The 26,945-nt window shown below is 46.6% G+C and overlaps 1 protein-coding gene across 1 annotated transcript; it reads left to right on the top strand.

The window, feature by feature from the left end:
- Window positions 1-1,122: 1,122 nt before the first annotated feature.
- On the top strand, window positions 1,123-26,730 carry ARHGEF33 (Rho guanine nucleotide exchange factor 33). Its single transcript, XM_072333423.1, has 15 exons — window positions 1,123-1,277; window positions 4,175-4,224; window positions 9,567-9,731; window positions 11,065-11,186; window positions 12,038-12,180; window positions 13,436-13,495; window positions 14,706-14,921; window positions 15,541-15,670; window positions 16,879-17,011; window positions 17,483-17,566; window positions 18,379-18,462; window positions 19,190-19,338; window positions 20,025-20,183; window positions 21,471-22,224; window positions 23,973-26,730. Exons 1-15 carry the CDS (start codon window positions 1,256-1,258, stop codon window positions 24,108-24,110), a joined length of 2,409 nt encoding a protein of 802 aa, XP_072189524.1. The 5' UTR covers window positions 1,123-1,255; the 3' UTR covers window positions 24,111-26,730.
- The last annotated feature ends 215 nt before the right edge of the window (window positions 26,731-26,945 follow it).

Genomic DNA, 26,945 nt, shown 5'->3' with positions numbered 1-26,945 from the left:
TATGGGTTACACTTTCTCCTTTTGGTCTGTTTGGAACTTTTTGGATACATTTTCTTAGATAAAAAAACACACCCATAAGAATTCCACTGCGTAGCGATGCTTTCTCTCCGTTTCAGACTCCTCCATCCTTCCTCAGCGTACAGAAATGTTTTCTTTCCCCTCCACAAAGGTACCAACAGTCCAGCCTGAACACACCACACCTATGATGCTCACTCAGCAAGCAGCTGTATAACACTGCCCAGCAGCTGGGGGCTGAAACAGCAGAAAAATATCTGAATTCTGAAACCAGTTCTTGGTGTTAAACAGCCAGTGTCCTTTCTGGCCCCAAAACAAAACTTGCAGGAATTTGCTGCGCTATTGACTCTAAACTGGCAACAAGTTTAATGACAATTTTGCTATGAAACAAACTGCTACAAAAATTTTAGTTAAGTCTGGTTCACTCAGAGACCCAAAATTCTGTGCCTTCTTCTCAAGACTCCTGATGGAAAGGGTGGTTACTTTAAAAACAACACTGTATTTGTGTGTTTCAGAAGCAAATAACATTCATACTCTGTTCCTCAGAGTACCTACTGGAAACAGAAATCATTGATTTCCCTGCTAAAGAGGGTTGGTGGGTGGAGATGGGATTGTTCAGCTTGGGGAAGGGAAGGATGAAAGGTTCTACTGCCACCAGCAACTACTCCAAGGGGTTAGAAAGAAGAAAGCTCTTCTCATGGGCTCAATGAAAGGACAAACACAAGTCAGGGGAACGTTCTGAGTGATCAACTGCATAGCAAAAAGCTGGTTCTTTGATCTACAGCATCCATGGAAGTGTTTATGTGCATTTCGCTTCTCAAAACACATCTCATTTTGCTTCTGCCTTCAATCAGGAAGCCTCTTGATGAGCAAATAGTTTCCGTGGGATTACATAGCACTTCAGTCACCCATCAATGTAAGCACAAATGGCCTTGGGCTGGGAGGGAAACATTTGTGCCAGCAGCCCAATCTGCTTGTGGAGGCTCTGTGGACCCAAACAAACCTTCAGGATGCCCCAATCCCTCCCAAATCCCTCTTTCTCCCCTTGTTTTCTGAACTTTGAGCATCTCCGCTCAATAAACCCTTTTTACATCTTTCTGCACTCAGGGTTCAGACCAGCTGACCCATCGCAGGGCTCACATGTGGGCAGCTCTAAGCCATGGGATGTTCCCAGTGACCAGCCAGAACCCTCCAGTGTGAGGACAGGAGTCCCTGCGAGGACGCACACCTTATAGCAGCCATGGACACAAACAAACAAGAAGGTAAAGCATCCTCTAATTTCACTGCTTGATGGTATAAAAGAGAGATAGGAAGAAAGCTGCCTTCGTATGACTAGCCCCATGAGAGCACCTCTTAGCAACTGCGGGTAAACGCTCCCTTCTCTTAGTTTTACAGAAATATTTGGGGTTTGAAGGTTCTCCATCTTATTTTAAAAACACCTCCCTTTTCCCTTTGGCAAATAATCCAATGGCAGAGGTAAAGTGCCATATGGGAAGTCATTGCCTTCTCTTACCTTGGGATGAACAGAGATCTCCAACTGTTGAAAGCTACATCTCACTGCAATGGGGATCTGCTTCTCTCCCCCACATGCTTTGTTGCATGGGGTTCTTGTTCGTGTGAGTGCCACAAGAAAGATTTCTCTGCCAGTCCTGGCCTCACAAGCAGCAAGATGTATGCTTTGCCTTGCCACGAGAGAAGCGATGGTGCTCATATGCTGAGGAGTTCTTCAAACTATGAAGAGCAAAAGGGGTGGCCTTCAGGAGTGCTCATCACTGTCAGCTCAAGAGAGAGAGCCTGGACTATCTCTCTTCCCTCTAAAAGATGTTGGTGTTGCCATGGCATGGGTAATGGAAGAGTTAATTCCTCTATTATTATTATTCTAATTTGACTAAATTAGGTCTGTGTACCTAGGCCCCTGCACTACAGTACGGACTGAAAAGGAAATTACCTCAAGGATTTTTTCCAATTAATTGGTATGCCCCCATGGGTGGCAGACGTTCACTGCAGAAAGTGGGAGACAACCACGAAGCCCCTTGCTTCCCACAGTGCAAGGGAGCCACGCACTGCTCCAGCTCTTGGCAGCAACTTTGCAAAGATGACCTGGGTATGCCTGGCTACATGCAACTTTCAGAGAGTACTTCTGCTCACATCCATGGCAAAGGTGGGAGGTAAAAGCACAGATCCTCTCCACGCTTATGGCCTATTTCAGTAGCACTTCCTCACTTCGAGTGTGCCCAAGGACACAGACTGGTCCATCTCCAAACCCAAATAAAAGATCACTAGAGACTTCTGCAGGGCTGGCTCAAGCCTTCTGTGTTATATATTAGCTTGAAAAAGGCCCAAACCAAACAAGAGAAGTAAGTGAGCATGGCCCTTCCTTGTGCCACACTTCTACTTGTCACCTCTAATTCTTCACAAAGCTTAGCAGCCAATATATCCTATACTTTGCAAATACAACATATTCCTGTCCTCCCTGATCCATATTGTGCTATTAATCAATACACGTATCCTCTTGCTCTATTCTGATGCTTCATTGCCCCCCTCCCCCCACTGTAAACATTATCACTTACACCAGAGCAGACACGCTGGCTGGTTTTTCAGGACTCGACTTCAGGAATCCAAAGAAAGTTTCATCATTCATCAGGCCAAAGAATTGATTTCTAGTACATAGGATTGAATAAAAAAAAACAACAGTAAACAGATCAATACCAAACTATACAATAATAACAACCCGTCATTTAGAAGATGAACCTTGGCACCTGGCGAGGGCTGGCTGGTGATTTTTGACCCCAAGCAGCTGGCAGTTTTAGTGATGGCTACTTCTCCCAGTCAGTCTCTCCTGTCCTGTTTTCTGCAGAAGAAACCTTAGAGGATATTCCCAGCAGGGTCAGCATCTGACCCTACAACAGAAGCCTATGGCTGCAAGACTGGCCAGCACAGGGAGTAAGGCAGAAAGGGGCACATGGCCTCTCCTCTGCTTCTCACTTCTGTGAGTCACTGGGGAATTTGCTTACATTCCTTTGAATCAGGACAAATCCTAGAGACCAGAACAGGGCCAATGTGTAGGTGCCCTTGGCAGTAGCTGATATTCCCCCTCAGGGGCAAAGTAATCAGAACATAACTGTGCCTTGTACAGCTCTGACTTCTAGGCTTCAGCTTTCATATTTAAAGTACTTTCTAACTGTTTAGAGCTCCCCCCGCATACATTTCAAGCCTCTGCACGACCAAATTTCTCTGGTCCTGAAGGCACAGGTACATAAGTGACTGAGCAACTGCAGCCAGCGTAGGAAGAGGGAGCCTGGCTGCCCCCAGAACCAGGCACGGGGTCACTGGCCACACTGGTGACTGAGAGCAGAGAGAGATTAAGCAAATTCTAGGAGGCAAGAGAAAACTCACCTTGGGAATTGATGCTGTCAAGAGGAAGCAATGCAGACAAGGAACTGGGCGAGATGGTGTTTTCTGGGAGGTGAAGGTCAGCCAACCTGACATAGGGAATACAATTTGAATTGATGGCAAACAGACTGCAATCCCCTCCAAGAGTCATGGCAGCACAACCAGCAGTAACTTCTGGTGGATAACTGAAGGGCTTACGCACAGAAGAGACAGTGTAATAAAAGGAAATAATAAACATCTACTTTTTCAATCAAAAGCCCACTAATGCCTAGAGATTGTGTCTCTGGAGTGCACAAATCACTTCACTTAGTGAAACAGATACAAGCTCCTCCATGAAGAGCTTTCTCTTTCAGCCTCACTCCATTAAACAAAATCAGCTGGAAATCACAATGCCACAAGAAGGCAGGGATTTGAAACTAATGATAAAGGATATACATATGTGTCTGGCATTAGAAAAGACACCACAACTGCTCAGAATGTGTTGTGACGAAACATAGCGCAACTCTCACTCCTTTACTTGGACCAGCTCTGGACTGAAACAGGGCAGCAGATGAGGCGAATTTAACATCTGGTTTAGTTGAGCCGTTCCCATTTTACAACTGCAGTTTATTTTACAAGCTATATGGTGCTCACACCTCCTACAGTGAGACTTGAGTCCTTTAAAACTGATTTATACCTCAAGAGGGACTTTCACCATTTCTGTTCCAGTTATTTATAGCAACTATAATAAGTCATTTTAATTGACTGGAGTTCTTTATTCCCACAGGAGAGACCGAAAGTGTGCCTGTGAGTACCCCCGCAACACAGATTTCCCAGGTAAAGATGAGCAAAATGCCCTAAATAACTCTTAAGATTTTAAAGATTTGCTAATGAATAAGTAGTAGTTAAAGCTAAATTAAGTGGAAGGGAAAATGTAGGCACTAATGAGGAACGTGGCATCTAAAATACACATACTGCATGAATGCATGTCACACATATCACATCTTGGGCCTGATCTCAAAAGACACTTCAGTAAAATTTCTTTGCCCACAACCAGTTAGCGGTATCCAGACAGGTGATTTGTGTGCTCAGCTAATTAACTAACTGGCATCATTAGCATCAATTAGAGAATGTTCGTTCACTGAGCCGGACGCAGATTTCATGGCTGAGTTCTGATGGACTTTCACCAAACCCACGGAACCATCCCAGGAGCAAGGATGCATTGATTGCACAATGAAGGGGATGTGTGTGTGGGTCTTCCCTAGCAGGAAGGAGGTCTCCTGGGGGGGCTCTGGGTGATCCCAGCAACCTCATGACTCCTTGGACCATGGGGTGCTATTGCCTATTAGACCAGGTCAGCCGGGCAGGCCAGAACATCAAGTCTTGCTGCATGGCTCCCTAGGCTTGGAAACCCCGTGTTTGAGTCCATGTGGGCTCAAGGGGATCAGGACTTCCGGAGCTTTGAGTTGACATTCTTGCTTCTATTAGCCACTGTGGATGTGATGAGACTGCCTGTATCATGACTCGGGGAGCATCCTTCCTGTAAGATGCAGTTCCAGTGCTCCCACAGTGATGTTTCCTAGGCATTTCCAGTCTGCAGGAAACACAGAGGAGTTCTGAACACTTTAAACCTTGATGCAATTCAATCTGGAACTGTATCTAACAGATAAACGTTTCCCTGAACTGGAAACCCTGTCTGCCACTAGCCTTGTCACCATCACAACACTAAATGCCCATAACTGCTTGTAAGAGCACCATGGCAAGCAGTTGCAGTTATGGGATGCCTCTTGCCATAACAGAGAAGGTACTGCTTTCCATAAACAAATTGGTGCTTGTCTTTTTCCCATTCAGATAGCTCCAAGCCAAAGCTGTGACTGGGCTATTGAAAAAGCCTGATGCAGTAAATCTAGCATGCATGAAAAGCCTGTGCATTGCAGGTCAAGTATGCTTCCTAAATAATCCTTTAAATTAAAGTTAATAGCTGGCTGCCCTCTTCGGCTTCTGCAAGGGCCCAATTGACACTGCAGTGACCAAAAAAGGACTGCACAGCTGTGAAACAAGCTGAATGTGTTGGAGCTTGCAGCCTCCTTTACATATATCCTTCCTTTCTGTCCTCACCCAACTGCTTATTCCCACCATCCTTACTTACGAATGTAAATAGTGGATATTATCTTAGAGCCAGGCTGTAAATCAGTTAACCTCAGTTAACTTCACACTGTGAGGCATTACAAGCTTTTGACAGTCTTCAGCTCAAGGACTCTGAGAACAGGAGCAGTGCTAGTGTAAGATGCCTTAGAGGCTGCTGAGGGCTCTTTAGAGAAATAGTCCTGGGCAGCCTGGCTGACAGTGAGGGAGATGTGTGAACACAGCTACTCATGGAAGCCTTTGCTTCCGTGTGGACACTCTGTGTAGCAGCCAAGGCAGTAAATGCAGCTCACCAAGGCTTATCATCTGCTTTCCAAGGCTTTCTCTGTTTTGCATCCCAGGTCATTCAATCCATAAGCCATTTTCATTTGATCGAGATCATCTTCCTCAGGCTGCCACAAAGTGTGAGCAAGATTCCATGCAGCAGGGGCGGTCACCTTCTTTAGCAAACAGGTCAAATTGCTGGCACCTGCCAAGGGAGGATGGGAAGGCTCTGCAGTTTTGCTGCTGCCTCTGTTCCTGGAAGCAGCATCTCTTCATTCCGCACTTTGGGGCCAGCACAGCAGATGAGACAGGAATAGAGGCTCAGCAAAGATTCTGCAGCCAATATAGATCCACTTGAAAAAAGGAAAATCGAAACTATGCTGAGAAATGGTTCTTGTTTGTCCTCTGGTCCCACTCTTCTCAGCCTGCCCAGCCACCATTACTTCCTCATGGTCATGTTTTCCCCCCTCCATGTTGGTAAACACTTGCTCCGCTCAGCAGGGGCACTACTACAGAGCGTTCCTATTTCCATTGGGTTGTAGGTCAAGTTGTAGTCACAAGGGACTGTTGCGCATCGTCCTCTTGAGTCATGCAAAGACAGGAAAAGAATCCTTTATTTCCCCATGCAGGGCCACTCAGAGCACAGCGTGATTACTGGATCTTGCTAGAGATTTTACTTGCAGTTTTTCCACGTACAGCTGAAAAACTTCAGGTAGGCTGATAAAATGGGAGTCATAGCCCCTAAGAAGACAACCTGCTACAGATGCATAGCACTGGATCCCACACTGCACTGCTTTGCCAGGTTTAGGGGCCAGACTCAAAGGGCAAGCTTGGGCTGAAGTTTCTCTCTCATACTAAACTATTTAGAGGCCTAAGTGGAACGGGCCCTTCTCAGTTCTTGGACAGGTTGTAAGGATGTGCTGTGACCAGCAGATTGATTTGTCCTTTGAGCATTAGGCAATTCAAATTAACTTGCTAAAGCATGCTCCTCTTCAGCTTCACTTATTCCTGTGAATAGGTGAGCCAGGTAACACATTGCAGTTGAACTGTTGCCAAGTTTCCATCCAGGCATAAAATCTGTTCTTTTTTCTTTGTATATATTGCACTATAGAACCTTTAGAAAACATTGCATCGGCTTGACTCTCCAAGGGTTCACAAAACACTGAATGGTCTCTCATCTACGTGATTGTGCTTGCAGAATAAAACAAAAGCACAAGCTGATGCTTCACAGGCTTCCATTTGTTGCATCAGCCCATGGGATTTAAAGGATAAGGATGGGCTCCCACCATTAGGAAAGAGCTCAAGACAAAAATGCAGTGCCCAAGCACAATGATGCACTTGGCAAGAGTTCAAGAATAATGTGTTGCTTCTATGTCCCTCCAATCAAGTTTGGATAAAGCTTGTACCCAATGCTGCAAGGTTGTTCATGCTTCTTCATGCTCCAAGCACTGTGGCAGCAGAGCAGGGAGTTCCCTTCCCAGGGTTTCAGCACTTCATGCAAACTCTGGCAAGATGTAGTTGATGTGCTGCTGCTTTCATCCATCCAACAACAAAGTGAAATGCGAGTATAAGATGCAGTTCTGTATCTGAAATAGCCATGGTCAGCCGCATGGGGCCAAGAAAGGATGTACCAGACAGGACAGACACCCAGAGCACTGTCCTGAAGGATACACGAAGAAACTAAGCTAGCAGAGCGACTAGAAAAGCAGAGTCTTGACAACACTGAGCCACAAAGTAAAAAGCGACTGTCTGCTCTTAGATCTACTTGCTGAAATGCAGGAGATAGTTTGGCCCAGCCCCTAGTCCAAATCTCTCTTTGGCTGCCTGAACTTTGGCTTCAGTACAAACTGACACTAAATTGTACATAATGGTCCCTGTTTGGCTGACTCTGCTGATGCCTAGCAGTTTTTGACTCTGAAATTCTGTCCAGATTACCCCCTTTCTGCAAGCATCTCAGGATACAGTCAGGCTCGTGGGAAAAAAGCATTTCACTTTGAGCTTATTCTGCCCAGATATAGATACCTCCAGAGCCAGCTTCCAGACTGCTCCGCTGTTAGCCTAACTTGGAGTACTCAGTCAGCAGATCTCTAAACTGGATCTGATGAATCACATCTTTTCATTCCAAAGAAAGCATACAATGCCTAACCTCAGTGCAGGCTACAGGGAGACTTTGCTTAGTGCGTAAGGGATTGGCAAGCATCAGTGAGCAGGGACAGGAATATTAACATTTTGCACAGCGGCAGTACTTTATGATCCCACACTTCTCCAGGCATGTACATTATGATGTCTGATGATGCCAGACCCCACTAGGTGCTGGTAAACATTTAGATAGCAGAAGCAGTGTGATCTGCCTCCCCTCACAGCCACAGATCCAAGTGCTGCTCATAGGGTGACACTTCCTGTGACATACCTGCAACACAGGAAGGTGTCTACCATAGTACACTGCAAACAGGCTGAACCAAGGTATCTTGAGCTCCAGCTGGCCTGGGGAGTCAAGAATGACTGCCAGAGGAGGGAAGGTGTTCTCTGCCCTCACCCCCAGCCTCCTATCCCCCCTGCCTTGTTTCAAGCTCTTGTCAGTCCAGCTCCTCCTGCCCAGGCTGCTCTGGGAATGAATGAGGGAACGTGGGGTAAGCAGTGGGGTACTAGTGGGAATAACAGGCAGACATCCTCTGTAAAGATGGTGTTGGTCTTGAACAGAGGAGGATGGTACATGCCATTGCCCTGAGGTATCGGAAGCCATCTCTGCTCCATTTACAGGACTCAAGCGCCTGAGTTCCCCGGGGTGGCTGTCCTCTTACCATCAGCGCTCCTGTTTTGGACTCAGTTTATAACCAGATGTTAGGCCGAATTTCTGTTGTAAAGGTAAAAAACACTGGTACCGAAGCGCCTTGGGCCGCGACCTTACTGTGGGCTTTGTGCAGGCAGAACGAGTGCCTTGCTCACAGCAGTAGGGGCAGAGTTGACAGCCCAAGCTACCCCCAAAGAGGGTGCCCCTGCTTGGCCTTCCACAAGCTGCCTGCCTCCCCTCACTGCCCACCTCCAAATCTGCCTTGTCTGCTCGCTGTGCCAGCCTGGCTCACCCTGCTCTGTCTCCTGCTTTGCCCAGCTGTCAACCGGTGCCTCCAGCTTAGGTCACGAGTTCTTCCAGCAGTGCTAGGGCCTCTAGAGAAAGAAAACAAGGAGAGTGGGCATAGTGTTTATGCTAGGGAAACACCCCATAACTCCCTTCCCTCTAAGAATTAAAGAGCTGTCTCCTTCCCTGGAAAGGGCCTGCTGACAAAGAACAAAGCTTCTTCACAGCCCTCTGAGTGAGGTGTTAGATCCGTCCAGGGAGAGCAGCAGCCCCATCGGCACATGCGGGAGGAGGCTTTGCTCAAAAATGGCCGTATTCTTGATTGCTCAGCTGCTTCTGGCATTGACAACCTGGCTGCTATTATTGCAAAGCGCTTGGCATGTTTCAGGCTGTCCCTTCCTTCTGGAGACTGACAGGCTGCAAACACGCCAGGGAGCCTGGAAAAACTCAGGGCCCAAACAGGGCCACATTGATTGCCCAACACAAAACATTTCCTACCATGTACTGCGGCTGCAGCAGGAACCAAACCTCCCCCCACGCCTCCCAGCCATGAAAAGAGGAAAAAGAGAACAGCACCTTACAGGAGGGGATGCATCTAGCCTTCATGCCAGTCTGAACTAGGGGTGACTCTTGGGGACACAACCACCTTCTCCTAGGATGAGAGGCTGTACCACTGTGTTTGTGGTTCCTCTAGTTGCAGGCATTAGCCTCTGAGTTGAAGGCGGGTTTCACAGAAGCGATGCAGGAGCTGTCACGAATCCAGCATGGCGAGTACGCCTTGGAGGAGAAGGTCAAGAGCTGCCGCTGTGCCATGGAAGAGAAAGTGGCTGAGATGAAGAACTCCCTCAACACCTTCAAGGTAAGAGTGTGACTGGCAGGGGGCTGCATCTGTGCCCCATTATCTTGGGTGGCCAGGAGCTCCTGCCTGCCTCTGCCAATCCTTCTTGCTCAAAAAGACAACGAGCTGGCAATCATTTCCGATATATCTGGTGCAGTACCTTTGTCTCTTCTTCCAGACCTGAAGCTCCAACCCCAGTGTAACACATGCCCTGGCCTACATCCTGGCCTCCAGGAGCAAAAGAGACCCTTGCTCTGGGCTGCACATGCAACATGCATATGGCATGATAACAGGCAGCCAGCCACTGTGCTATAGCTCTCCCTGGGCCAGGTCTCCTGCACTTCCTGCAGGAACCAAAGCTGCTGGAGACCAGGGAATTAATACGTAACACCAAAGCTTTTGAAGTTGTTCATTCCCACACGGCTAGGAGGAAGTGCTGCCTGGTTTGATCTGGCCCATGAGGATTAGAAACAAAAGACTGGGGAAGAGAGCCTAGCAAGAAGGCTTGATGTGCGCTTCAAACCAGCCAGCATCTCCATGTAGAAACTGGACAACTGCCTGTGAGGAGGCAGTTGAGGAATTGTTTTATTGTTTTAACGGTAAATTTTCCCCATGGGGTTTTACTGAGTCAGTAATACCTTGTGAAGTTACAGAGGGCTGGAAAAACCTGTGAGTGTCCCGGTGATAGAGAGAGATGGACAGCACTGGGCTAAAGGAGCTCTGTGGGCCCAGAGGAACAGAAGCATGAGGGCATGTGGCAGAGGTTTCAAAGCAGATGGAAGCAGGGTTATCCAAGATGCTGCTATAGGGAAAAAAATGGTTTTAAAATCCAGATACAAGGAGTTATGCAAGCAACAGGAGGTGCAAAAGCTGATCTTCCTCTGCCTCATGCCCAAGCTGACTGTCTAAGCATTGAACTCCCTGTGGAGTCACTTCCTTGCTCAGGGAAATCCCTCTTTTAGTTTACAAGAAACAATTTAAGTCTTGATGAAACTTGCAAGAACTTCATGTATCAAGAGAACTCTATGCACACACAAAGCTTGACTGAAACTGCCCGAGGGAGGATATGCTGACAGCGAGACACCCCCACGAGGTTATAGCATGCCTCCTTTTCCTCAAAAACCAGGCTAACAAGGCAGCTTCAAGGCCCTATTTCAACTGGTAGTGGACGATGCCCTCCATCTTTATCTTCTACCAGTCTCATAACCACATATACGCACAATGATCTTGCAAAGGAAAATCACAGAGACGCCCTCCTGAAGCACCTCTAGTCCACACCAGCCAGCATTCAAAGCTGTGCTCTGTAAAGCTGATGGGCACAGTTGGAATGCTTGCGCTTTTGCTTGTTTCTCAGGAGGAACTCAGCGATGCGAAGTCAATGATCGAAGAAATCAGTGCCAAGCAGGAGGAAATGCAACAGAAAATTGAGCAGCTGCAGCAGGAGAAGCGGCGGGAATCACGGAAAATGAAAGCTAAGTAAGAGCCCAAGCTCCAGCACTCCAGAAGTGCTAATCAGTGGAGGCGCCCATTCTGTTTGTTTCCTTGCAGTTCAATCTCTTAATCTTTTCCTGGCTGGACATATGTATAAACCTCTGTAAGTACTGGCAGCTCCGGCCCTCAGTTCCCTCCTGGCTTTTAGACTCTTCTACCACAGAGCAAATACAGCAGATACACACCAAGACAGACGCATCAGCCCTCAGGAAAATCAAGTCCTGGTGAAACAGTCAGACCTGCTAGGGATTTATTAGGACAAGAATTGAAAGTCAGGGGCCCTCACTGTTAAAAGCTATTGCTAAGCTAACTTGATCCAGACAACGGCACTATAGTTTTCCTTCCCTTCTCCTGCTGTCAAGTGCACAGGACTCTGTGTGATCCTGGCAGCGCAGTCATGTCTTGCTTTCCTGTCACCAATCTTTTCTTCTTCAAGCAAGGATACAGCAGCATACCTGAAACTCTACTGTTACTGTGAGCAGGCACACTGCTCATCCACCTTGGCCCTGATTAGCCTCTCCCAATGATGGATGTACAGCTGCCTTGATGCAAACACTTTGCAAATCTAGGCTAGCCCCTTAGCTAATTAAGCCATTTAATTAGGTGAAATATTCTTTCCAGAAGAACAGAAATAACCTTCTCCTACAGTCAGTGAAATTACTTCCATAGTACTGTTCACAAACTGAACACATAAAAGCCAACTCCTTTCCTCAGCTTTGCTGTACTTTTTCTGACTCTGCTTGTACTTAATACTGTTGTCAGCCACAAGTGTAGCAAGAAAGCTTCTCCTGTAGCATTCATGTCTTCCAGCTGTCTCATTCTTTGTGTTTGTACAGAAGAACACAGAAGGACGATCACAGCTCACAAACAGTGCCTACACCTCTCCAGGGCAGCCCATTTCGATCCATAAACCTCCCAGAACCTGTACTGATCAACGAAGATTTTACAAGTCTTTTGCACAACGTGACTTATGAAAAAGGTAGGAAAGAGAATAGGTAAGTGCAGTGCCTTTCTTAGGAAAAATATCCAGAAAAGGTCACTAGATTAAGAGGGCACTGAGTTTTGCTCAGGTGCCAGCAGCAGAAAAGAATGGGGGTGCTCCCTGTAATATCATGGATCCCAGGTGGACACGCGGCCACATTGTGTCTCAGGAACTCAAGCACAGCTTTAACACTGGCCTGGATTCAGAAGATGCTGCTCTGTGGAAGTTGCCCCAAAAGCCATTCCTCACTTACTCCAAGGAAAAGGGAACTAGGCTGGATCTTATTCCCTGTAATGCTTGTGGCACACACTCAACTGAACAGAAGCCCTGATGCCGAGTGGTGTTCATGCTAGGGAGCAGGGCACAGAAGGGAGGACCACAGGGATTAGGCTGTCAGAGAACTGTTAGTGTCATCAGGGAGACACTTGTGGTTGATTTGACAAAGGGTGGTAGGAGCTGGTACATATACACACTGCTAGGAGCATCACTGCTCTTTGCTAGCTATGAAAGCTGCTGAGCCATATAATGAAGGTTATACTTTGCTCCAGGAAAACAATGCCAACTGCCAAATGCTTGTGAAGTCTGGAATCAAAGACAGGCAATGGCCCAGTGCCTTTTTTTCCTATAACTAACTTGGAGGAGTTGGGAGGAGAAGTCTAAGCTTGTCATCCACCTCCTGCTCTACACACAAGGAACACACCAAAGCCATACGTATTTAAAATGTTAACAAAGGCACAGAGACTGGATGAAAACTGTGTACTGTCCATTCCTCTATTCAGCTTACCTTCTGGACAGTCACAGCTTCTTCTGCCCTTCCTTGAGCCTTCTCCCTTAAACCCCTCACTGCCCCTCTTTCTTTCCAGTCATCTCACCCCTCCATCCACTCTTCAATAAGCTCTTTATCACCCTCAAATAGCAGCTGTATCTGTGTGTCAGGTATCGGTCCTTTTGTTCTACCAAAGGGCACTTCCTGAGCAAGGACAAGCCAGGACTACTCAGTCTCCAAGGTCAGACAGCACTGAGCACAACAGAAACCCCACATTAGCTTACCTGTAGGTGCTACTGACACAAAGACCACAAGAAAGGCCACAACAATATGGAGCAGCTTTTTTCCCCCATGGAGGAACTAACAGGGAAATTCCTAAACCAAAAATGCGAGCGGCCAGAAGATCTAACAACACTGACTGGGCTTGGAAGAAGGAAGTCTGCTCAGCAGCTATCTTCTCTCATGTTTCCCTTTGCTTTTCAACAGTGTCTGACACCAGGATCATGCCGATAGGAGAAGGAAGCGTGAAAGTCATAGGAGGTCCAGGTAGGAATAAACTGAACTGTTGAAAAACAGTGATTCAATGACAACGCTTCCTTTACTTCACTCAAAAAATGTTTTGAGAGACGCATTTCTCAGAACAACTTTCACACTTTGACATGCGCCTCCATCTTCATATTTGTAGTTGAGATGTCAGGGTAAATATGTACCCCTGAAGCATCAAATAACTGGTAGAAATGCAAAGCGTTGACGTTCAGCAGCAAAAGCCTTTTTGATGCTGCTACTTTTGCAGGCTCTAAGTGCCTCTGCAGAAAGGAAGAGCAGAGGCTTACTGATATGACAAAGAATAACTGCAGAGCCAATCTGCCACTAGGAAAGAGATGGCCTTTGCAGTGACCACGCACTAGCAGATCTGTTGAAAAAATTATTTACACATCAGCTTCCAAACAGACTTCCCCTAGACAAGCCTGAATAGTTGCAGAGAAGTTTCTCCAGCAAAAAGAAAACCGAGTAATAACTTAGTGACACGCTTAATAAGGACACGGTCCTGGCCAGCAAAAGGACACATGAGAACAACTTCCAGATGCCTGCACTGTTCACTTGAATCATTTGCTGTTCAGGATAGCTCTTTCCTTGAATCCTCTTGAAGGAAAGAGAGAACAAACATTACAGAATGGCTCACTGCAACCCAAATTCAAAAGGTCATCATTAAAGCAATTCCAGACCAATGGCACTGATAGACCCTCTCCTGTACGCTCTCTGTGATTTAATAGCCTCAGACTAGGAGTCCTCCTGCTGCTTGCATGATCACTAATGAAAACTTTAAGAGCTATGACAATGTACACCCATTAAGAGGGCCATTTAAATCTAAATTACAATGATACTTCTTTTCTTCCCACAATACCTCTCAATCAACCTGTTATATTACCAAGTCCTTAAATGTCCCAAAACCATAGAGTGCAACCACACAAGGAATGCATCTTGTTTTATTTTCCATTTTAACTGTGTATCTTATTTGGGCAGAAAATAAATGCAGAAAGAATGCAAACCTTGTTCTGCAGAAGTGCTCACCAATTGCACTTCCACTTTTTGTTGTAAACAAATTCCAAAAGATTCCATCACTGGGGAAGCACTGAGAACACTTCAGATTCCTCTTCCTTTAGATGGCCAATGATGCAGGCTTATCTACAGCTACAGCATAATGAACTAATGTCAGCTAAGATATCACACTCCACGCAGCTGTTTGTCATTGCAGGAGCAGCCATAGAGACAGAGGACAGCCTCAAGCCTTCACTGGCAGCAGATGGTCAGACAAAGGTGCATCTGCAGTCAACAGTATGGAAGCAGCCCAAAGACACCAAGGACTGGGGAGATGAGTACATCTCCAAAGAGCAACCAGAAAGAGGGAAAGACGTGGGCCAAAGCAGATACGGTTCAGCAGACAACATTATATGTGAACCCTCCTTGGCTGGTAAGGACAGGGGGCTCACAGCTGGGCTCACAGCTGGCATAAGGCAGTTTCCCCTGGTTGGAGGAAATACTACAGGGTCTCCTGTCTCCCTGATATCTGTTCTTTCCATTTGCTGGTCAGTGCCATCAGACAACACACAGACATGCTCTGCACTCAGGACATTCACGCCCCCTTCCAAGACTTTCCAGGTTCAGAATAGCGGGGTTATGGACAGCATAGCTAGTTATGTGGGTAAAGAATACAACTTCTGTGGGAAACTGGATCTGAATCCTTGACAGGAGTTATTTTGCCTTTGATGACTTGTTTTGTTGTTTTGGTTGTTTTGTTTTTGTTTTTTTTAAATCTTGGGGAGGAAACTAGAAGTCAGAACATTTGCTTTGGAGCCTTCTTAGTAAACAGTGTGACTCCAGTCATCCCTGGAGCACACTGCAGCATGAGGCTACAGCTTGGTACTTTGGGTAAAGCTGACACAAACACAGGACACTGATCTTCTCTGCAGTAGTTTCTCTTCATGATTTAATGCCAGATCCCCAGGGGAAATGCACTCCAACATGAGGGAGGCTGCCCTTGAGGTCAGCATTTCCTTACTTCTTTAAACTTAAACATTATTTTCTGGAAGCCAAAAGGCAGAACATCGCTTTGGAGCTGCTGGAGTCAGAGAGGAAGTATGTCATCAACCTCTCCCTAATCCTGAAGATCAAGGCCACGTTGCAAGGGCCAGATGTGAAAAGAAGCACCAAAGAGAGAAGGTACTTCCATTTAGCATGCTCTCTTTTGGGGAATTTTCTTCTGTTCTTTCTGCTTCACCCTCTCCCCTTTTCTTTTATCCACACAGAGATCTTTAACACTTTAAGGTCATTTCTTGTTAAAAGTTGGAGACAGTGAAAAGTTTTTGCTGTGATTAAAGACTTTCCCACCCCTCCTTGCATCCCAAACCCTTTTACTACCACTTCAGTCTCCTGGGTCCTATCAGTCTCCTTTTCCTCCCTCCCATTTGTCCTGCCTGTGTGGGAACAAAGCTTATGCATTTACTGCTTCTCCCAGTCCACAGTTTCAGTCCTACAGGTTAATGTAGGTAATGAGCCCCTTGCCAGTAGCTGCCATCCATCAAGTATCAATATGTATAGACAACTCACACGTATTTACACAGAGACATGAGATCTGTGGGACTGACCTAGCTTAGCAGTTCAAAACAGTTTTTTTGCTACAGTATTTCCCATGAGGAGATAGTTCCTACAGTCCTCCCCATTCCCCAGTTTTAGCCAGGGAGTTCCCAGCCCTGAGCACATTTGTGGTGCCTATTGCATGGTAGCTCGCTTTTTCTCATCTCTTTTCACCATCCCTAGGAGCCATTTGACCAAAGTCCACTATGAAACATGTGGCTAATGTGAACTCAGGCAGTTTCATGACGGACAATACAAACTGAAATGTGATAGTTTCAAGTTCGTTTTTACTTCTACTTTTTTTTCCCTGAGAACTTCTCATTTGGGAGAATGCTTTGATATTTGACATCATGCCGATTATGGATGAGATCAGGACAGAATAACAGAAAGGAAGTAGGATATTCTGACCAGTATCACATCAAATGGCTTAACAAATGACGCAGTGTACAAATCTGGGAAGCATTCCTCCAAGCACCCTATGGGATGGCTCACAATCACAGCCCTGCTCCATTAGCTACAGAAGCCTGGGCTCTTAAGTTCTGCAAATTCCAGCCAGCTACACAGCATACTGGAGAGCCAGCCTAAGAAACCTTCAAAACACCCAATAATAGTCTATTGGAGAGGGTACCTACATGTACACAGCAGCCTGCTACAGCCCTGTACAAAACAGGGCTTCCCAGTGCAGGCGTGTAAAGCAAGCCCATGCTGCCCACCCATGAATGCAGACTTCAGCAGTGTATGCTAAAGGCTGAGCTTCTGCTCTCTGTAACCAGTTGGATATTGTTTCCCTTCAGCTTCTTCCCCAATTCCTTGAGGTACCTGGTCCAGCAGCATGTCGATTTACTTCATGCTCTCCAGGAGCGAGTGCTGAGCTGGCCACGCCAAGGAATTCTAGGTGACATCTTCCTGAAGTTAACAAATGATGAGGTATGTTATAAAACCTCTTGACTCTTCTGTTGTGATGCATGACACTGTGCTGATAGCCCAGGGAGCCAAGACAGGAGGGTGGCAGAAGGGCAGTGCTTTTCAAGGTGAAGGGTCTGCCCAAAGCACAGTAGAGCCCTTCCTAGAAAGATGTGTAAAAACTGCTCTGATGCTTTATGAATTTTAAAACTCTTATGAGTTTTCTTATGAAAAGCTTCTTCCTCACCAACCTTCCTACCTCTCCTGCCTGCTCTGATGTTTTACTGTGCTCAATAGCTGATCCATCTTACTAAATAAACCTCTCTTATGAAGTCCAGAGTCCTGAAAGCTTTGCACAGATAGTAGCTCTGCTACAATCATGAGCTTCCAGGAGTGACAGAGAATCAACAATTTATTGTGCTGGCTGTCTCTATGACCAAATATTTTTCTTGAGTTTCTTTGTTCTTTTTGTTGTTTTTTTTCCCTGTTTATAAGAACAATTTTCTGGACTACTACGTTGCTTACCTGAGGGACCTGCCAGAATGCATCTCTCTGATCCACGTGGTGATCTTGAAGGAGGTAAACTTCCTGCCTGTTTCACGGATGCATAATGGTAGCATGCATGCCCGGCTCTCTTCCTGTTGTGCTTTCCCAAGACAGGGCTTTCCTTCCAGTCCAGTTGTTCTGTCACTAAACGTCAGTTTCCTGAACGTTTCTATGGCTGACAGGCACCTACAAAAAGCAGCTTTAACATGGTCACTGCTGTGTAACAAAAACTGTATTTCTATTGAGACACGGTATCTCAGATCAAACCATGCACACACTTATCCAGATCTGCTCTGGCCAAATAGAATGTCTGTGATGGAGGAATTGTCCATCACCATTGGACACCAAGATGGAGGCTGTAAGTGCTGAAGTGCTTCTTGAGGGAGAAAACACGCTGAACTGTTCAGCTTTAGACATCTGTTCTCTCACATTATTAATTCTTGGTTTAAACTAGGGAAGCTAAAAATAAATATAGGTAGTTTTAAAGTGCAGGAAGCAAAGCACACTAACTTCCTTCCGAGACATCCTAAGAAGTCAATCTCATTTTGTTTGGGACATCATTCTGAACAGCAGGGTCTACCTAGGCCTTCCATGCAAACTGACTAGCACACCTCAGATACACACCCCTATTAAACTATGCTGAGTGTCTCCCACAAATAATCCTCTGCTATTGCTAGTGGAAGAGTGAAGATCACTGCATTATCACAAGCAACCACCACTTGGCTGCTGTGCTTCTGTGAACTGCTATAACCACTTATGGTGAAGCACTTGTTAATGCCCAGAACTATCTGGAAGCAGATGATTCATAGATGAAAGAAACTCTGAAGATGCTTTCTCTATTTCAGGTAGAAGAAGAAATCAAATCCGATCTCTACATTCTGTTCTTCCATATAGTCCAGCGAATCCCTGAATACCTAATTCATCTACAGGTATGGTCCCAGGATGGAAACTGCCATGTTTATCCCTTATAACAACACAACTCAGAACTGGGGCGCAAGTCCATGCATCTACAGGGCTTCAGGCTAACTCAGTGGGCTCTGTAAAGAAAAAACAACCACCACCACCCAAAGGGAAAGCCAGCTGACAGTGCCTGATTTTCATTTCTTACCTGAAGCTTTTCTTCTGTTTGCCTTTTTTTGCTGTATGACCTGACAGCTGGGAAGCCAAACACTCTGTAATGAACTCCTGTAAGAGAGCTAGCCTCTTTGATGAGTTGTCCACATGCCTTTTAGCTTTTGACAGCTAAGGGTAGGAATTAAGAACTTTTCTTATGCAGAGCTTGCATAAGAAAACTGTGCAGAGCTTTCACAGGAGTATAATCTGAATTGTACTGAAATATTTCACAAAGGCAAATGTCACAGAGCCCTGTAAAAACCAAGAGATTGGTTTATTTCTCCAATGCTAAACTCAACCAGTGAATCACCCCTATCTCCCACGATTACATTTATGGTGGTTACTCATGTATTTGCACTGTAACAGTAGATTACAGGCCCCGTCCAAGTCTTTCAGAAACTGGTGCTGCCTAGAAAATCTCCCACAGCACACAGGGCAGTGCCACGTGTGCTCCGCAGTGTTAACTCTCAGTCCCAAAGAGCACCTTTTCCCCAGTAAGGGTAAGGATGTCCTTCAAACTGCCTGCTCTCCTCTGTGTCCCAGAATGTCCTGAAGTTCACGGAGCAAGAGCATCCAGATTATTACCTGCTGCTGGTGTGCGTGCAGCGTCTCCGGGTCTTCATCTCACACTACAGCCTCCTCTTCCAATGCAATGAAGATCTGCTTATACAGAAGAGGAAAAAACTGAAGAAGTAAGCACAACATCAGCTCATTCTCTCAATTATGAGGGAAGGGGAGGTGTGAGGCCAGCCCAGTAACATGGGGCTTTTGTCCTAGACCAATAGGTGCATTACCCCCTTGAAATGAAACTAAGCTGTGTGCATATGAATGCTGGAAACTTCCCCCCAACCCATTGCCATTTGTCCTTCAAACTGAGACCAGATTTGCTGTGAGCCTTTCCACCTAACTCAGAGTTAAAGGAAACTCAGTTTAATCCTTCTATAGCAGCCAACATGCATTACAACATCGCCATTGCTTTAGGGAACCAAAAGCTAGCCCCCAGTGGGAGAATACATTGGAACTTAGCTGCCTCAGTAGGTGAGGGTATTGGTGAATGCCCAGCCCATGGCCTGAAGCCCCTTACGGGCTAAGCAAACGATTGAGAGAGAACAGTGGTTTTTATTTATACTGGGGAAGGGAAAAAATATTCCATAATTCCTGGGGAGGGACTGTTTTTAAGGGAGGCATTAAGAATGGGACAGAAAGCAGAACTCCTTGCTGACCGGGGCAGACAAGGTAGAATAGATCCTTCCTCTGGGTGGGAAGAGGTACATGGGGATATTAAGGACCCTTCCAGCCCTGTTTTCTGTGATCTTACTTGCTCGTGCTCATTCCCTGCCTTATTTCTTAGCACGACGATGGATTTCTCCTCCCTCAGGTCGTCCCTGGTGAAGCTGTACAAAGGTCTCACTTCCCAGTGTACGAGCCAAGAGGTTTCTCCAACACCCAGCACAGCCTCTATCCGTGACAGCGGGATTCACCCTGAAGAGGCAATGCAGTCATTCCAACCAGCACCTTCCTCTGGCACGACAACCCCGTAAGCCATATTATCCTAGCAGAAGGCTTTCAGAGCAGGCTGAACACTTTTCTCACCCATACACTATGCCAGTGACACTCTCTAGCAGACCAGTCATTCCCAACACTGCTTCCTGTGTACATGCAGAGAGACAAAGGGCTGGCTGGCTCCTTCCTGCTATCTGCTGCCACATGGCTTACCAGCAGGCAGTGTTTCAGAACACTACCCACAGTTGCCAGTGCTCTTGCTAGCTGCCTGCATGCTGGGGATGACATGCATTTGGTAAGGATGGTATCAATGTGCATAGCTGCACTTTGCATTACTCATTGCTGCCAACATCACAAAAGCTAGGAAACATGACCAAGGACTCAGACAAGTAAAACAGGTGTCTTTCTATGCAATGGAATCCACTATCACGATGCAAGCCCATGTAGGTTCAAAAAGTTATAAGAATAATTAAAAGAACCCTGCATTCTTTGGCCATTTCTTATGTAGCAGTTTGTGGCTGTTGTGCTTCCTTATGTTATCTGATGTTAACAAGAGTTTGGCTCTATCTTTCTCAGTGCCCCTCAAGGAGTAGTGTTGCTATATCAAGCATTAGCCTCCATTCCCCAGACTACCCAAACCAACCTTCCTCTTGCTCATAGTCACTCCAGGCTCCAGCCTTGGGAGCCTCAGCTGACACCTCCCCACCTTCCCTACATGAATCTCAAACTGGGGACCCAAGATGGGCCTGGTTGGGACCTTGTCAGCACTGAGCAGAGATAGGGGAAAAACAGCTCCCCAGATGCTGCCAGACATGCAGCTCATAACACGGCTCTGGACAAGGTCTGCATCCCCTGACGCAAACTGTATAAGAGCTCTCCAAGTACTCTCAAAACACTCCTGGGGGCAGATTTACACCCCACGAGAGGCACCTTAACCACCTCAAAAGAAAGTCAGACCACAGTGAAGCAACACACAACCCCATTACAAAAAAAGGAGAAGGAGAGTAAAAATCCAGACTGAGGATGAACAGGATAAATAAGCACCAGTTGGTATCTCCTCTGTGCCTTTATGCATTTTACAGCATGAAGTAAAATGTCAGTGAAAGTCCTTAAGCAATCCTGCTTGTGTAATTTGCTCCTGCTAACATAGCTAGGTGATTTTTAGCAGCAGCAGCAGCGTTACTCTTCTCCAACATATTAGAACAATTTGGGATCATAAAGCCAAGAGCACTGGGTGGGAGTAAGGTGGGGAGAGATGTCACTGTTGTCCTTCAGTATTCCACTTTCCTTCTGTTTTGTTTTTCTTCTTTCTTATTTTAAGGCATTTGTTGCCTCAGATGAAGAAACCTCAGCCAACTGTCCTGGAGAACATCCAGACTGTAAAGCCCCCAGACTGGGAAATGGAAAGTAGAAAACATGAGAGGCCAGAGAACATCCTTGCACCCTCTCAGCTCACTGAGCAGGAACTCAAGGCTCTGACAGCTCCTTTACAATCCATCCCTGAAATGGAGTATGAAGCACCACCTGCCGACGCGGTGGGAAACCCAGAGAGAGCCATCAGGACCTCTGTGGAGCTGCTGCAGGATGCGAGGAACTTTGCGCCAAGCTATGAAGAGTTTGATTACCCTGGGGAAGTCTTCACCATGCCAGGTCCCTATGAAGACGATACTTTCCAAAACCTCGCTCTCTTTGAGAACTGCTCCCCAGCCTCCTCAGAATCCAGCTTAGACATTTGTTTCCTTAGGCCTGTTAACTTCACGTCAGAACCAGAGAGGACAGATCATGCCTTACAGCCATTGCCTAAGAGCAGTACACCTGTGAGCAGCAGCACTTACAAGCGTGAGATGTTCCACAGCAAAGGCAAGCAGCTGAGCAGGTCTCTGAAGGAGCTGCCGAGGAGCGCTGAGGGCGTGAGCTCCAGACTCTACAGCACACGGAGCAGCAGTGGGAGCCGGCTGCAGCAGAAGCAGGAGAGGAATGTCCAGCCTCACATGATCTCAGCCTCATCTCGAAGCTCCCAAAGGAGCTACTTCCCCCCACAGAGAGGAGCGGGTGAAAAACCAAGCTTTTTGGAAGTAAGGAGGCTTAAATAGGAGGAGGAAAAATATAAAATAAAAAGGCACATGGTGGCGCAGAAGCAGCAACAGCAGCAGGATAAAGATCTGAGATACAGTTAGGGCAGAACTTGCCAAACTAGCTTCCAAGTTCACACATTCAAAGCCCTCATTTGCATGTATGTACCCAAGGGAGGGAACACGACACAGGACAGCTGCTTTTCACACACATCTTCCCCAGGGACAAGCATGGGCTTGAGGCACTCAGCTGGCTGAGTGACAGTGAGAACACTCTTGAGAGGAGACAGCCTCCCATGTGTCTCTAGCTGTCACTGAGCTTCCCCCATGAGCAAATGTTCTACCTCATCCGGGTCATTTAGCATGAGCAAAGCTGTTCAAAATGAATTCCAGAGGGTGGCACCCAGTTAAAAAGGTGACTTCTTACCTGCTATAAGGAGAGCTGGCTTAAGAAAACTGATGGATTTAGTATCAGATCCTCATCCGGTACAAACCAGGACGGCTCTGCTGAGCTCAACCCATTTATACATCTAAGGATCTGGTCCATCAGTTTTGCTGCACCTGTGTTGGTGAACCATTAAGTCTGTGGAAAATCAGACAGGGCCCAGCAACCATGTCCCTGTCCCTCAGACAGCCACTGACACAGCAGGCAGCACTCCAGCTCTTCAGGGACATCAGATACTGCAGGAACAACGTCTCTGCGGCTTGCAGTGCCTGCTCAGTCAGCTTTGGGCTTCTGCAGTCAGGGAAAAAGACCCCGAATGGACATCCAGGCCCCATGACCTCCACTCTTCTATGAGAAGGGGCTGAGAGTGCTGTGATGTGCTTCATCACAGCACTTTCCCTCCGTGACACCTGGAGAAACACCTACCTGCTCAAACAAGACAAGGTGCAGATAAGGCTGTAAATGCAGATGATGATAGAAGGAAATTTTCAACAATCTGACTGGAAAGGCAGCAGGGAAACTTCAAATGAGGGGAAAAAAAATGAGTAAAGGAGGTGGCAAAACAGGGTGGATGAGGCAAAGAAGAGCCGTGGGGACACAGCCCACTCAGAAACAACAGCCCGTGAGCTGCTTGGCACTCACATGCACAGATCTATGCCCCACAGCAGGGTGTAGATAGGCAGCGAGTCCCAAATCACAGGTCATGATCATCCCCACAGAGACCACTGTGCAGCGGTGGACAGAACTGTCCCCACAGCAACACTGGGGGGAACTCCACTCTCTCCTGAAAGGGGAGGAGATATTTTAGGGGCGCATTTACCACCAATGTGTGTGTGCTATCAAAGCTTCCGGCATCACAGATGTAAAGCCAGGGAGCAGCAGAGTCAACAGAAGAGCCTTTCACATCGTATCAACTCGGGAAGCATCCCAGTCCTGGGGTAAAGAGCTCATGAGCAAGGAGGAGTTGGAAAGAACCTACTCCTTCAACAACTCATGCTGGCTTGCACCCTTGCTGGCAAAAGAAGGGGCTAGTAAGACCACCTAAACCAAAATCTAGCAAGGAAGGCTCCAGTTCCCTCTAAGAGTGCTTCTCTCCAGTCCTCTGCCAATGCCTCAGATTCAGAGCCAGCAACAAGCTCTATGCAGAGGTACCAATGCTGCTGAGCCCAAGTGATGCACTGTCTCCCAACCTTGCCAGCACCTCCTGACCCACCAAGTCCCTCCTAGCAGAGAGAGAGAGAGAGAAAGAGAAGGGGACAAGGATGTGAGGTTGCAAATGCTGGTTAAATTGTCTTTTCCCTTTTAGGAGCTCCATGCAGAAGACAACACCAGGTTCTGCCAGAAGGATGACAATGAGCAAACATCCTTCAGCGACCACAACCCACGGCACGAGCCCAAAGGGGGTTTCCGGAGCTCCTTCCGCAAGCTCTTCAAAAAGAAATAAGCAGCCCCAAGAAAGGCAGGCCACAGCCCAAGCGCGACAGTACTTCCCTGGGTCCCTAAGGGTGGAGACAGACAGCAAGGTCCCAAGATGTCCCCTCACTAACATAATAGGTGAAGGGGTGGGGGAGAATACTGTCACAAATGCATCCTGCTCTTCCTAGCACAGGGGAGGGCCAGGCTATGGGTTCAAGCAGAGCTCAGCCAGCAGATCCAGTAAGCAGAGGAATTTGCTAGCTTTTACTCCTGCCTGACTTAATTTTCTTCAGTTTTGGAAAGCTTGGGCCAAATCCCTCTGTGTTCTCCTCCCCCTCAGCCCCCAAAACTGTTTTTTTCTGCCATACGTCTTCACTCTTCCAAATTCAAACTAGGAGTAATTCAGCCTCACCCACAACAGACAGGTTGACCTTGTAGCCTTGGCATCCTTGGCCAGAAGTCCAAAATTAGTTTCTCTCCTCCACTTCCTGAAGAAAAAACACTAACAAAGATGTCTTCCAGAAGGCCAGCTCACACTAGCCAGCTGGTTTGAGAAGGTCTAATGAGCATCAGCTGAAGCACCTGGACTTTGTTCTGCTTAAACAGCATCGTCTTTTCTTTTGGACTGAAATCCTCTTCCACCTTTTAACCAACATGCTGTTTCTCAAACTGCCTCCTACTGTACAAATCTCTGCTCTTGCTATCAGGATCGCCCAGGTCTCCATGCAGGGGACGCAGGCTGAACGCAGGGCCTGCCACAAGGGACAAAGACTCTTCCGCACTCCATACTCACCCTGGATCAATGCAGATACTGACACAGTCAACTGGCATTGTGGCTTCCTGGTCTGCAGTACATGTTAAATACCCTCGGCCAGCTCTCTTTGACCTGACGTCACTTTATGAGCCCCAGCACATGAAGCACTCTGCTTTGGAGAAGATCTTCTGGTAAAAAAATTGAAATGCTAGGGCAGGAAAGCCAATGGTGCCCCATTTTTGAAGTCACAGCATTCCTTCAGGTGCAAGGACACTCCTCCTCCCACAACAAAGCCACGTGCATGTCTCACCCATCTCACCCACATCTCAAAGGACAAACCCTTAGCAGTACTGTTCTCTGTATAAGCCTACAGACTCTGTTAAAAATACAGTAAGGAAAGGGAATCAACGTACTCTGGCCGACAGCTCTCCCAGAGTGCTAACTGACTGCACATACCAACCACCACCATTCTTCTGCTGGAGAGAAAGAGGTGGCTGGGAAAAGGGTCAGTTTCAGCTCAAACAGAAGTAATCTCTTATTGCAATCAAAGTTTTATCAACATTTCAAGAAAGTGGCCAAGATAAAACTTCAGGGATTAAAATGTTTCAGTCTATGTCACCTGTTAGACTTCACTGGGGCCAAACTGCTCCCAGAAATCCAGTTCTCCTTCTGAAAGGCAAGAAGGTATACTTTTGGTTTTTCTCCCTTACCTTTTGCATAAAAAAACCCCAAACCTCCCCAAAATAGTTTAAAGTTTTTAATTATGAAAAGAATTCTCTTTCCCTCTCCCTCACATCTTCGTTCTGAGTTCTCTGACTTCTCCCAAGCGGAGGGGTTATTACTTCTATAGACAGGCCTACTTGTTCACAGAACCAGAGTTTTATCATGATGGATAAGTTTCCTTTCCCACCTTGCCCTGTCAAGATATAGGCAAATATATCAGGAAAGGGGTGAGGAAAGGAAGAAGGATGACATAAGATTGGAAAGACACGAGCAGATGTATGCATAGTCTAGGTAGCTAGTAAAAAAAAAGCTGGCAAGGCAAACACAGTCAACTGCAACTGCCCATCTCCAGCCAGAGCATTCAGCCACATGTTCTGGGAACACAAACTGTGCCTGTGCCAGTAAGGGGCTCCCAAAACCACTGCTGAGCACTTTGCTGCCCAAGCCACACTTGGCTGAGAGGCCACTGATGAGAACTGCTACGCATACCACCTAGCGTGGCTCTCTTTTCTGTACAGACAAAAGCAAAGCAACGAATACTTTTGGTGACAACTGACACCCCTCACCTTGGGGATGACTACACAGTGTTAACATTTAAAGAGATGGTGGGTTTGGAGACCCTGGTAACCATGGCACAATAAGAACATCCCAAATAATTATTTGGATTTTAAATATTAGGCCTGTACTGCACTAATGCTCTCAAGGACTCTGAGCCTTGTGTCTTTGGGTAGCACACAATGAGATTTCTGCTCTTCATAGAAGAATCTTGCTCCTCCACACTTGCCAGGCAGATGTCAGGCCAAATGGAGGGAGAAGAGGAAAACCTGTGTTCTAAAATCTTTTGTGTAAGGATATCCTTCCAAAGTGGCAGACCCTTGGCTTGTAAAATGCATATGGATTCTAGCTTCTGTTTTAGTGATTTAAGGCATGGTCACAATTGATGGTTATTGTTTCTGATTCTGTAAGTTCTTTCTTACAGGCCTATACTCATCATTGGAGATGTCCTGAGTATTTCCTTGTAACTGCTCAGAATCTGCAAAATGTACATAAAACCAGTGAATAATGCTCAGCACCACAAAAGGTGCCTCTTGCAGGATGCAACCCAACTTCACCTTTAGTACGTGCGTGCTCTGGATTATTTTGATTTCTTTGCCAAATAAACATTGCTTTTAAATAACGCTGCTCTCCTTTTTGCACTGACTCAGCTGTAAGACTGCATCCATTACAAGGAGAAACATACATTACAAGGAGTCCCTTCCTGAGGCAACACTACTGACAAAATTCCATTCCTTTGTGCATACAGTCCCATAAGGAGACTGTTTCCATACTCCTCATTTCAAGACACTTACCCAGCACTCAGCAGAGAAGCTCTTGCTCCCTTCTAAA

The sequence above is a fragment of the Excalfactoria chinensis genome, chromosome 3 (assembly GCF_039878825.1).
Source record: "Excalfactoria chinensis isolate bCotChi1 chromosome 3, bCotChi1.hap2, whole genome shotgun sequence".
Lineage (NCBI taxonomy): Eukaryota > Metazoa > Chordata > Aves > Galliformes > Phasianidae > Excalfactoria > Excalfactoria chinensis.
The sequence above is the reverse complement of the archived record's forward strand: the minus strand, read 5'-3'. Positions and strand labels throughout refer to the sequence as shown.